Source organism: Nelusetta ayraudi, unplaced genomic scaffold (genome assembly GCF_046127955.1).
Source record: "Nelusetta ayraudi isolate G7.1 ecotype Tasmania unplaced genomic scaffold, CSIRO-AGI_Nayr_v1 ptg000048l, whole genome shotgun sequence".
Lineage (NCBI taxonomy): Eukaryota > Metazoa > Chordata > Actinopteri > Tetraodontiformes > Monacanthidae > Nelusetta > Nelusetta ayraudi.
Window position 1 is genome coordinate 10,010,557 of NW_027466098.1, and position 13,543 is coordinate 10,024,099.

At 46.7% G+C, this 13,543-nt stretch overlaps 1 protein-coding gene across 1 annotated transcript in view; it reads left to right on the forward strand.

The window, feature by feature from the left end:
- The window catches only part of ift80 (intraflagellar transport 80 homolog (Chlamydomonas)), a 38,336-nt gene that overhangs the window by 14,582 nt on the left and 10,211 nt on the right, over window positions 1-13,543 (forward strand). The window contains exon 9 of the mRNA XM_076036203.1: window positions 12,569-12,748. Coding sequence (XP_075892318.1) covers window positions 12,569-12,748 — 180 coding nt within the window. The remainder of the gene's footprint in view (window positions 1-12,568; window positions 12,749-13,543) is intronic.

A 13,543-nucleotide genomic window follows, 5' to 3' on the forward strand; every position in this document is an offset into this window, starting at 1 on the left:
TCAGAATGAGAAAAAGTAGAACGAGAGGAAGTTAAAGTGCAAAGGGATGAGTGGGGGTGAGACCAGTAGAGGGAGTGTTACAGGGGGGGGAGACAAAGAAAAGTTGGCGCGAGTGAGAGTATAATCAGGAATATGACAGTTAAAGAGTGTGCATGCTAAAAAAAAAGGAGAGAGAGAGAGAGCGAGAGAGAGAGAGAGAAAGATGTGTATGAAAAAGTGTGGATGTGATTGTGTTGGAGAGAGAGAGAGGGAGAGAGAGAGAGCCTGGGCGTTCTGTCAGACAAAGAGAATCCTGAGTCAGCACAAGAGCCCACCCCCCCCCCCCCCCCCCACCACCACCTCCCGCCCCCCTCACTCCCCCGGCCCCGCCCCCCACCCCAGGCAACTGGGCAGGGCCACTTCTCTCTGTCTTTCTCACTCTCGCTCAGCCACATGACCCCCCACCACCCCTCCCCTTTACAAATCTGGGGCTATTGCAGGCTATTTTTTGCTCGCTACACTTCCCCTCTGCTCACTCGCTCGCCCCCCCCCCCCCTCCCCCCGTCAAACGCTCGGCTCTCGCCGAAAAACGCCGCGGCGCAACTGCTTAAGGAGCGAGAGGTTCTGAAAAGGCCAGCTGGGGTCTTTATCGCTCCTCAAAGCGTGTTCTTTCCCTCTGTTTTCTCTTTTCTTTTTTTTTTTATTCAAGAAAGTTTCCGCTCCCCCGGCCTGCCGAAGCGCAGTTTTTACAGCGTGTTAACGGCGGAAGATCGGAAGATGCGGCGCTTTGAGGAAGACTTCCTCGATGAGCTCATGGCTCCTCTTAAAAGGATGCGAGGATGAGAATGATTTCTCTCTGTTGTGTCCCAGTTGTGTGGGCCCTCAAAGGCTTTGCTTTGTTTTTGTGTGTGTTACAAAACCGTATTTTGGGCACGGGCGGTGAAAGCGTTTGCGCTAAGGTCACTCTTGCAGATGCTGACCTCAGGGTTTTAGCGCTATCCCATATGTGTGCAACTGATCTTGCACATGCACATGTCAAAAGAAAAAAAACAAAACAATCGCAGGCCACTCGATGATGGCACGAGGTCAGTTTCCGTTTTTGGATTCGTTCAAAGTGCATTCGCAGCAGAATTAGACTCAACTTAATTCCGCCGCTTCGTTGGCAACTGACGGAAAGTGAAAGACGGCACGCGGTGACGGCGGCAGCGTTTGTCTGTTGTTTCTGCCCCCGCGAGGTCGCGGCGCAGGAAGGTCCTCCACGGTCTCTGTGGTCTCGTCACAACTGCGCGAAGACGTGTGAGGCGCTGGGGAAACGAGCCTTCTCGTTAGTTCCTGTCCACAAGAGAGGATCGCTTCCATATTTTGATGTAAACCAGCGACGGGGGATACCGCAGTTTACAGGGACTCGCAAACGGAAAGGCTCGCCAGAGGCTTTGGACGAGCCCTGAGGCGTTTTTTTTTTTAAACTCTCTGTTTCCCCGTCTGCCTGCAACCTGCTTGTGCTGCCATCTTCTGGCAGCCCCGCGCTTCCCTCACTCTCCCCGCCGCCCGTCAGCTGTGACGGGCAGCGGGGAGAGTGCTCGCACGTTTTCTTTCAGTTTTCTTTGCAAACACAGCCCCCGAGGTAATGCTCTTAACACCCGTGCTCCCCTTTGAGTTGGAGCTTTGTTGGGGGATCGCGAAAGGGAATCGAGCTGTGGAGGGAGCACGGCCGGTGTGGAACTGTCCAATAGATCCTGCGAATTTGGCCTAGTGAGACTCGCTCTCCATAAAAGACGATGGTTTCTGGTGGTTTCTCCTTCCCTCTCTCTCTCTCTCTCTCTCTCTCTCTCTCTCTCTCTCTCTGTCTCTGTCTCTGTCTCTCTCTCTCTTCTGACGCTGCTCTTTTCCTTCTCTCCCTTTTTTTTCCCCCGCCTCCTCTTTACTTATCCAACACCCCCCCACCGCCGCCCCTCCCAGCACGGGCTGGAGTGAGCGTATGACAGTGAGACAGTGCCCTGCCAGCCCCTCTGGCAGAATCATCATTCTCAGCAGCACTAAATCACTACCTCCACTTGCTAGACAAACATGTCACACTCACAAGAGAGAGAGAGAGAGAGAGAGAGAGAGAGAGAGAGAGAGAGAGAGAGAGAGAGAGAGAGAGAGAGAGAGAGAGAGAGAGAGAGAGAGAGAGAGAGAGAGAGAGAGAGAGAGAGAGAGAGAGAGAGAGAGAGAGAGAGAGGCTTTGCCTGTTTGCACAAATGAATGAAATTGGAGCGTGTGCTTGAGGGGATGGTCCGCTCTTAATTAAAATTTCACCCGGTTGCGACTCGTCCCAGTGTCTGCCACCGAGACCCTGGTGGTTTCCGAATCCACGCAACCGTCCCTGAGTTAAAACCCAGCGGGAGTTTGTTGTAGAAAAGAAGTGACCATTAGGATTATTTATGCGTCTGTGCGACGTGTTGGTGCCACGCCACTGTCCGGAAGACGCATCAGTCTGATGCTAAGATAGCCACTTTAGCCTCCGCATGCTGGTTTGCTGGGGAACGTACGGCAAGTTTTAGGAACATGTCGCGGACAAACTACCCAGCTAACTAATATATACTCCTAAACCAGCAAGTTGCTTGTTGTTAGCATTGCTATTTCAATTTGGGCAAAACTCAGACTGCATGTTTTGGTTGTCAGAGCACGTAGACATTCATCTTTATTTTTATGTTGGAGTACCCGACCATAGTGGACTCGGATGAAACGGCCCGCCTCTTGTGTGGCTCCGTGGATTATGTAATCACCAGAGCATCGATCAACATCAGGCTATTTAACGGGTTAAATTTCAGTTCTGAGTGAAGCCGTCCCTCGGAGGAAAGGCATCACTTGACGCGCAACGGCCCTGATGGCAAAAGACTGCGGCGCTGAAAAACAAATGATTTGAGCGTGTTCAGTTTTGGCTGGATTCGAGGGTTCCGTCTCCTCCTCCCACTGCACCCGGAGACGCAGGAGATCCCGGCGCCGGCGCCGCGCTTCGACGTCCTTCGCAACAGGTGTTACGTAAGCCGCCGAGCGAGCGGCAGGTCGGGCAACGAAAAATGTCCCGTGCGCTCCTTTCTTTACACCGTAGAAACATCTTGTTCAGCTGTTTACCTTGGTTGCGGGCCTTTGGGTAAACGAAGAAGATTGTGTGTATGCAGCAGCAGCAGCAGCAGGCATCGGTGCAGTAGTAGGTTCATTTAAGGGGCTTATGTTTTATATTTCCAAATTACCTGTGTGTGCGTGTGCGTGTGTGTGTGTGTGTTTGCAAAGGCATGTGTGCATACTTGGTGCTAATAGAATTCTGCTGCCCGGCTCACAGCTGTGTCCTGCTGATGAGTCCCAGGAGGCCCCAGCATATGTCTATGGTTACTGTGTTGAGGCTCCAGCATGAAACCATGTGTAGATCATTACTCTTGCTCTCTCTCTCTCTCTCTCTCTCTCTCTCTCTCTCTGTCTCTCTCTCCCTTTCCCACTCTCTCTCTCTCTCGCTCGCGCGCCGTCTTCCAGTTTGTCTCGCTCCCTCCCTCTCTCCCTCCCTCTCCCCCCCCTCGATCCTCACCCATCCCTCTGTCTCCCAACGCCCGTTTTGCGCTGCCAGAGCTCCAACTTGGTGCCACTCTACAATTGCCCAGGCTCTGTATCTCTCCTCAAACTCGGGGGCCAAGTGTGTATTTGAATGCAGAGACTCTGCAGCGCTATGTTTAGACATTGGCTTATGGTATAGCAGTGGCTATTGTGAGACGCTGCAGAGTCAGGGAATGCAAGCGGTGGTTTATTTTGCAGTGGGGGAAAAAAAAAGAAAGAAGAAAAACTCTAAGTGCTCTTACATTCACGGCATGTATAATAGCTTCTTAAACACTCTAAATGGACTGTACATTTTGCTGTGTCCAGGCTATAACTCAAGCACATACGTTTCCATTTTTCTGCCAAGTTTTGGTTTTTTTTGTCTCACACACATGCGTGCACACACACGAACACGCACACGAGCACACACACCAGGGTGTTGATTACAATAAAGCTCCCATATTATGGAAAAAAAATGACTGTGTTGGCCCTGCGATAAACTGGTCATTTGTTGAGTTTACCCTAAAATTATGACACCTAAGACAGCCGGGAGAGGCTCCAGCACACCCGCGACCCTAAGTGCAGGATAAGTGGTGACAGAAAATTGATGGATGGACGGACGGATAGGCCTGCCAATTTCTAACAATAATGTGTGTCTCTAGGCTGTCAGTGAACTCCCCGGGAGTGGGGAAAGTCCGTATTTTGCTTCTCCTGCTGACCCCAGTCCTTGGGCAGAGTGTGCTTGAAACATGCAATTCTTGAAACCAGCCCTTTGTGATGTTGCAAAGCTTTAGTTCCACCTACTACCGACCTAAAACACACCAGTCAGCGAGGTGTTTGGCTCTCTCGCAGCCACATTTGTGCCTCCCAGCCCTGCGGCAGGTACAACAGTGCATGAGGTCGAGCAGGAAGCTGGAGCGTCAAGGATTTAACAGTTGACTTCAAAATCGTGACCCCTCTTAATGAATTTTTGCCACGTGTTAAAGTGACAGAGTTCAAATTTAATTGCTTGTAGTTGATTGGAACGGTTTCACTTTCAACCATTTAACAGTTTCAGATGTTGCAATCCTGAGTTTGTCTTTAAAATAGATTCATTCTGACAGCGATTCATGGTTTCCCAACTGAGTTTGAGTTAAATGAATTTGCTTTCCCTCCTCTAGTCACTGAAATTTAAAAACCCACCCATTATTTCCATCAGGTAAAGATGGCATACGCACACATGAGTACCGGAAGCACATATTACCTCAGGATGCAAGTAAACTGGCATAACAGGACAGTAAGTCACAGATGGACACAAAAAAATCATCAACTAAAAATATCATATATTTATACAGAGGATATAATTACATTTTATTTATGCTTGTGAAAAAAAACAACAACACTGTCTTTGCTGTTAACATCATTGCATGTACTGCCTCTAATTATCTTTTCTTAATCTGTTGTCTTCCAAATACAAACCCCAGCCATCCGTCTTCGCCCCGTGCGAGTCGGACCTGTCATAGACCCAGCTTGTCCACATCCTTGCGCTCAACTCCACCCCCACCCCGGATCAGATTACATTTACAAGGCTCCCTAATTTGTCAAGAGATTGAGGAAGACTTGTGCAAAACACCCTCGCTCCTCGAAACAAATGCTTTGCGCCCAGTTTCACTTCCAAACACTTCTTCATTTCGCGGCATCCGTCGGGCGAGTGGGTTTTCGGGGTCTTGGACTAGATCGGGGTCATAACTCTTAATGCACGCACATCCCTTTTTTTTCTGGCTGGCAGATAGCCGCTGGCGCCGTATTCAGCGCGTGCTGCACTCGCTGAGGACGCGCGTTGTGTTTACTATACGCTTTTATTATGTGAGGGGAGTTGCACCCTGTACCTGCGCTGCCAGGTTCGGTCCTGCACAGACCCACGAGCAAACTGGAGCCAGCTGGCTCTGCCGAGAGTCTGCCATCTGGTCTGATTTATAAGACCGTTAACTCCGTACTAGGCTGCCTTCCACTCGCTCCAACTAGCGCAGGGAGGAAGGAGTACATGAGATGCGTAAGCCCTCTTTTTCACCTGTGTGCAACGCGTAACCTGGCTCGAACCGAAATTGTTCGAGCTTTGGCGCACTGCATTAGGAACACATAGGATTTCATTAATTTTCTGACACAGACTAAAAATGACGTTTTATTTTGAAGTGTCAAGTTGAGGTTGAGGGGATTTTATGCACCACTTTGGTAGAACCTGAAAATTGGTTCTTTATTCCTGCCACATTTATCAGGTCTGCTGCAGGAAACATAATGTTTTTACAATTGATGCTGATCCACGTGAATATTTTGGCTCAGTATTATCTTTGCATTGCTTTGAGTTTTCAAGACCTCTTGCATCGCTGCATGTTATCATGTAAAACGTATTTAAGGAAAGCTTGTTCATTGTCTGCAGCAGTTGAGATTCTTCAGAGTGCAACATGGTAGAGCTGCAAATTATGAAATAACTGTACAGAATGTATATCAGAAGTTTTTCGACACCTCATGCATTTGTGGGGCTAACAATCAGCCTGAAGTGTCCAAGTGCGGTTTATTTTAGTGCCATCACCAACATTCAGCTGCGTGCTGCACACACACTGTTCCGTCCAGCTCAGAACTGAAGAATTTTGTTTTCTCATTCTGTCTTATTAACAATAAACAACAAAAATAATTTCCATATGTTTGTGCGCCTCTGATGCTGCCAAAAATTTTTGAAACGCACCAAAAAAAAATTATCTGGCAGACACTTAATGACAATAATTTAGATTGAGTAAAAATGTGACGGGTGTCCGAAAACGTTTTCCACTACTGTACCACTATTTCCTGTTCCACTATTGTGCATGAATATCTACATAGTAGTCATTATGATGCAGTGTTACATATCTTTTCTTTTAAGTCAAGGTCCGGTAAGTTTTAAGGCTGTAAAAATAAAGCAATGTTTTTAGCGGGACCTTGGGACTCAGGTCCATCCATTAAGACTAATGGCCTCTGCAGGTCCTTTTTTTCCAGAGTGCTCACTTTAGCAGGGCAGCAGTGTCAGAGATGAAGGACGAGATGAGCAGTGAAAGAAAAACATGATTGGCAAGTTGTTGACTTGCATTAAGGCCGAGGTTTGGGATGGGTTGGGGGTGGGGGGGGGGATGGGGGGGGGGATGGGGGATTGTCAGAGCAGGCATATTTAATGCTTCTGAAGTATTGGGCTGAATCAGCAGATAGCTCCACTGGGAGCCATTAGTACAGACCTGTTCTATATACAGTCAATGGTCCAGACACGTGCCATTAACCCTTTCCCTGGCCCGAGCTCCAATGCTACCTACCCCCACTCCTGTCGCCGTGCGTTACTGGAGGAGCTTTCTGTTCAAAGCTGTGGCATAAGTCGCAAATTAATTTTCCCTGAACTAACCGACTCGCCGCATTTGTTACTCAGTCTTCTGTGTCTGCACAAGTTCTCCCGAAATCTTTTTAAAATTAGAAGTTTTGATTATAAAGGTGATGATACAGGTGATTAAACATACATAGTAAGAATAATGATGATAAGACTTTTAAAGTGAGTGTATATTTTGCAATATCCATGGTGGTACTTTTAACTGACTTTTATCGTGGAGTGAATTATTAATGTGTTCAGGGGAACTCCTCAGGAGGCAGAAGGTACCTTCAGCAACAGGTTCAGGCCGCGATTTTTCGGGGGTCCTTGGTGTAAGAACACTTCTTTTTTTTTTTCTTTTTTTTTTTTGCCTTTGAGCTAACGTAACCTTTTCACAGGCCTCCCCATGTTGGCCCGGCCTGCAGGGCAACAATAAAGAGAAGGGGCAGGCCCACAACACCTGCCAGTCTTAATGTTAAACACATGTGCAGCGGGAGCGCTAGGAGGGAGCGCGGGGGGACAGAAAGGGGGGTGGAGGTAGGTAGGGAGGGGCAGGAACGCTGTGTAAAGAGGGGCTAAGGAGGCTGTGGCTTCATAGATTAGCTGTTTTTAACTCGGCGTGTGCACGCGCTGTGAGCCAGGGTCTGCAGATCATCACACAGTAAGGCCCCCACTGAAGCAAAAAGTGATCCTGATAGCAACACCCACAGCCAAATATGGCCAGGGACGGCAGCTAAAACACTGTCACTGTTATCGCAAATTATTCTGCGCTGTTTACCGTAGCGCTTGTGTCAGTTCATACGCATATGTTTTTTGTTATTATTATTATTATTATCATTTGTTTTTTTTTTTACTAAGGGTATTTGGTTGTAACGGCAGGCAGTCAATTAAAAACAGGCAATGAAAAGAAAAGCTTGTTCTTTTTAATTGTAAGCTTGTAACATAATTGGCTCTGGTTGCGTTGTTGTAAAGGTCTCATATTCTGAGACCAAATATGGAACCGGAATCCTAAGAGGCACCACAAAAAAGTCTAACTGAATTGAATGGCATATTTAGGTCTCTGTTTACAGCCTCGTGCCAAACACAACACACACCGTATTGTAGTTTGTTGTTTGTTTGAATTGTAGCTTCCTGCCAAAACTGATGATACTTTGTTCCACATGTTATTGTGGGACAAAACTAAGCAGTGTCATACGGTAGAACAAATACTAACCCCACCGATAGAGCTATCAGTGCCCTTTGTAACATCACAAATGGCAGATTTTACAGTACTTAGCAAAAGTGCGCACATTTCCAAAAAATTGGCGCAAGCAACAAAGTAAAGAATCTAATTTTCTCATTTCTGGGGAGTTTATTGTCTGGCTGGAGATGCATACTGTCAGAAAGCTTTGGAAAAATCCATTTTGTATGAATAAATAAATGAAAGTAATTTTGAAGGTCATCTTAATCTTCTTTTCCAAATGAAATGGCTCGCAGTCCTAGATCAGTCTTCAAAAAGTAATTTTTTTGACCCGTTCAGAATTCATTGGAATTTGTTGAGCGTAATGTTCAGTAAACCCATCAAAATGTCTGTTTGTTTTGTCTTTATAAGCCGGATGCGTCTGCAAAAAGGGCTGTTTGTGTGTCTGTGGTGGTGAGCATGAGGTATGTGTTGAATTTGTCAAGGCAAAAAGTGCATTGCACCTGCATTGACTTTTAAAAAGAAACCGCTGATTTTCTCCTTTTCTTTTAGCTGTCCTATTTAAGTACGTAGTGCAGGCCTGGATGTTTTAATCAGAACCACAAGAACTGAAAACTAAAAATGACAGCCAGTGTTGTTTCAATATTTTAGCCCAGCATGAGTCCTGCACGCTGGGCAAATAACTACATGCTGGATATTATGAGACGCATTCAAGATCTACGTATAGCTGACTCGGACATTGTTTTGGGGTGGATGCGGTCTGTGGGAGCAGCGTTGCAGCGTCCCAACGTGCTTTTTTTTGGTACCAGTTTAGCCCTCTGGGGTTTGTCACGTACGTGCGACCAACCTCCGCGGCTCTGACTCATATTTATACACACGCGTCAACATACGCAAGGATGCATGCCATGGAGTTTGGCCCGTGTCTCGACGTGGTCAGTGGAAGTGGGGGATTGGGGCCTGGTGGCTGCCATGTTTTATTTCTCGACAAGCGCACATCGGCAGGCGTGCGCGCTACCGTGTGCGCTGCAGTGCGCACCAGCACTAACGCACAGCTGCTACATGTACAGCGCTTTGTGTGTGTGTGTGTGTGTGTGTGTAAGCCGGGTGGGGGGACAGGGGGCTTCCCCTCTTTCCCCTCCTTCCCCCCCAGAGCTCAGCTGAGAACCCTACGTCATGTCTGCCACCTTCTCTCCAGCCACAAAGCTGCCCATTATGACAGACGGCGTTCACTGACCCAACAGTGGACTCCTGCTACAGTAGATGAACTGTGTCGTTCCTACTTTCCACCCCCCCCCCCCCAAACCCCTCCTACCCCCAGCCCAGTTTAAATCTTTGTATTGACCATTTTTGATCACGTCTTCTTGCTTCTTATTGCCACGCTGCCACCTTTGTGAAGTGACAGCTGAAAAAAAATCAGAGCCACCTCCAGCTTCCTCTCCACCTCCGTCCGCATGCTTAACAGCTGATCTTAACAGTGGTTCCCTTATCTGCACTTGTCTTTTATCTTGTTTATATCTTTTGTTCTTACTTTTTTTTTTAATCCTATTTATGGTATGAGTGAGCTGACCTATGAATGTTTATGTATGAATGGATTTGTAAATGCGCTTTTAACCGTGAACAAAGTTCAGAAAAATAAAGTTTATTGAATTGAATTGAAAACCACAATTGACAGACATTGTCCAAATTCTAGCACATATTTCCCATATGGTTGGCTTTTTGTCCAAATGTAATGTCATTCAAAAAACTGTTTTTTTGGGTTTTTTTCAGAAAACACCATGTCTGAAAGAAACCTGACCTTTTTGAATGATGTCACTCTTTGTGTGCAGATTTTCATCACATGACCTCAAATCCCGAATGAAAAAAGTTAGTTGGATAATTTTGAGCATTTCGACCGAGACTTTTACCTGTGTCATTTGTCCAGATGTTTATGTCTATAGTTACCAGTGTCATTTCATTGTTTTTAAATAACTTTATTGTCTCAAAAGTTATTCTTATACTTCGTTTTGTTTTATTCACGTCAGTTTTTTTTTCATCTCACGTCAGTGTTTTCCTCCCTTTTCACTCGCTGGGACGTGCGCACCAGCACATCTGTGCAGAAGTGCTGCGCACGCTTGAAGACAATCCCTCCGTCCCACACGCATAAAAACATATTCTCACTTACCGGTCCTCTGGCTGTCTCCAGCGAGAGTCGAATGACTCAATGTGTTAAAGGCATTAGGTAAGCAGCGATCCAGCAGCGCTCCTTGGTTCGATATCAAATGTCTCGCTTCATTAAAGTCTGCTGTATACATTCAGCTGCATCTCCGAGCCTGCATCCCCCTCCTCCCGCCACCCCACCCCTGCTCCCCTCCCTTCTCTTGCCCTGCCCTCAGCTCCCCTCGTCACTCAGCTGTTCTAACAAAGAGAAGGCAACCTCAACATGTTGGCTGAAGGAGGGATGAGATCTCTCCTAATTGTAAACAGGGGTTCTGGCTGCTCAGCTGTAGATATTATGTACATACACGCGTGAGCACATGGATACAGGGACTACTGTATACATAGTGTGTGTGTGTGTGTGTGTGTGTGTGTGTGTGTGTGTGTGTGTGTGTGTGTGAGAGAGAGAGAGAGAGAGAGAGAGAGAGAGAGAGAGAGAGAGAGAGAGAGAGAGAGAGAGAGAGAGAGAGAGAGAGAGAGAGAGAGAGAGAGAGAGAGAGAGAGAGAGAGAGAGAGAGAGAGAGAGAGACGGCTCAATTCTGCGAACGGACACACAAGTAGGTAAACATGTTGCTTCATAAGTCATTGGAAACGAGTTAGGAGGAGGAATTCTAACCAAATAAATCCAACTTTCCATTTAATCCGACTTCATCCCGTCCAGATCTTGATTTAGTCGCATAGATATAATGTTTTTGGCAGGATTCTGAGATGCAACAAAAGTGTTCTCCCTGCAGTGCACTGATCAGATCTGGACCAAACATTGAGGGGTTCTGGACTAAATCTCTTTTTTTTTTTCCACGTATGTTTTTGAAACCAAAGTTGTGGAAGTTCTTTTGTTCCTTTTTCTTACATTTACTTAGTTTAACTCATTTACCAATGCAAATTAGCTTTACGCTAGAATTGGGTACTTTACATTTTTTGTAAAAATGTCCATTAAAGTACGTTGTCCCTCTTTATCAAATAAAAAAATCTAATCTAATCTATTTTACTTAGTTCAACTTCCATTTGATTAGTTTGGCTTACTTTAAAATAGGTGGAAGTTATCCCCACCTGCAGCAATGAGCGGTCCAGCTGTCATGTTGATCACTTAAGACACAAGTGACATCCACCATGGATCATGTTATTTAGCGAACTAGCAGAGATTTGTTCTTTTTCATTTTTAAATCCACCTCACTTCAAAAGTACCAGAATGTCCTATGATCCCGTGGCTCCCATCCCATTCCTGCTCTTGGCCCCCGTGCTCCCGATTGTTCCCTTTGGAATACTTGTTGGAAAAGTTGCACCAAGCTTCCCCCTTATGCTAATGGTGGCTAGCCCCTCATTTAGAAGAGCGAGCCGCTCCGTTAGGCCGAGGGGGGTCGGCGGCTGCAGGATTTCAGGTGCGATCTGCAAAAGGCAAAGGATAATTGGGGGAGACGCGGGCGCCCCCTGACAGTGCGTCGCTCCGCCGCCGCACCGCTGGCCTTGTGAATGATTGTCCTGGAAAATAACACGCAAGAAAAGTTTGAACAGCTGTTGGCTCTCCGCTCTCAGCTGTTTCAAGCTGAAATGCAGGATTTTTGTTTTCTTGTTGTGAGACTCGGCAGACCGGGAGAGGAAAGACACAATTGGAGGACAAAGAAAAGAGGTGAAATTGGAATCACAGTATTTTCAACACTAAATGATGCTACATTTATGCCATTACATGTGTTTTCAAGAAACACAAACTCCTCCACTTTTCTCTCTCTCTCTCCCTCTCTCTCTCTCCCTCTCTATCCCCTAAAAGCTCTACCTTTTTCCAGTTTGCTCCCTCCGACGGAGGCTGAAGTCTTGTTAATCAGCGCTTGGCTCCAGCCGCGGGGCTCATATAAAAACCTTCCCTCTTTCTCCGCGCACCCCCACCCCCTTCACACACACACACACACACACACACCCTCCTCCTCCTCCCCTTGTATGTAATAGATGAGGATAGCAGAGTGTATGTTTACGAGCGTGAGTGCCGGATTTGGCAGGGCCCAACGCTGCATCAGTGTCTCAGTTCATCACAGGTCAATGACTGACTGGCTGCCTCCTCCCTGTCTTCCTTTGCAGAGTTTACATTATTCCAGCCCATGCGCACATACACACACTCGTGTACCCTCCCTCCCCGATAGGAATATCCTCTCCTCTTTTCTCTAAACTCCGCGTTGTGTTCCCATCTCTTTACCCTCCTCCGCCCACCCCTACCCAAGTTAACTGTTTAAAGTTGCCGATAAATATCTGCATCCATTAGCTGTTGCTCTCTCTCATCCCCCCAACCCCAGTGGTCGTACGCGCTGGAGAAACCCAACACGGGCAGCGTGTTCAGCCTGGCCTGGTCTGCAGATGGCACCCAGCTGGCGGGGGCCTGCGGCAACGGGCATGTCATCTTCGCCCATGTGGTGGATCAGCACTGGGAGTGGAAGAACTTTGTGATCACCCTCACCAAGAGGAGAACCATGCAGGTACAGCAAGACACGAGGGTGGTGTTTGTGTTGAAGTCATGTGCGTCAGGTTGGCTTTTAAGTACCCTAGATATCTCATATTTTAACGTGAATACAGGAGAATGCAGTATGTTATTTGCACGCTCAAGATGGTAAGAAAAGACCATGGAAACACTTCACACTCTCCACAGACTTGCGGATGGTGGCGTAAAGGAAACTAACGTTCTCCCACCTGCTGGAGCTCACATTTTATTTTTAGGCATTAACGTTGCGTTCTATCTTTCATTTAAGTGTGATATATTGCATTCTTTTCTCTATGCTTGCATCTGTTAAAAAAAAAAATGCATTTCTTAAAAAAAAAAAATACAATAAAAGTCATGCAAGGTGAACAAGTTCACTGTAACTGTGACTTTGGGACAGCAAACCACGTTGAAATGAAACATGCAGCATTGAAATGAGCGATTTGCGGCACGTCTTACATGATTTACCACACATAACTCCACACAAGAGTCACACCTGATGGCTAATATCTACTATTAATAGCTATTATTTTTAAGGCATAGCAGTTTTGTTTTGTTTTTTTTGTTTGTTTATATTTACGTTTATAACTTAAGTTCTAAGCCTTTGCAGTTAATTAAAAACCATATCATAGGCAAACAAATAGTATAGGCACACACACACACACACGCAGAGCTCCTATGCTTTCATAGCGGCGCACGCCTCCGGGGCTTTGACAAGTTGCGACCGTATTTTCAAGCGGAGCCCTCCCAAGCTCGCCGTCCTGCCGTGACAATGAGCGGTCTGTCTCTCGCCGCT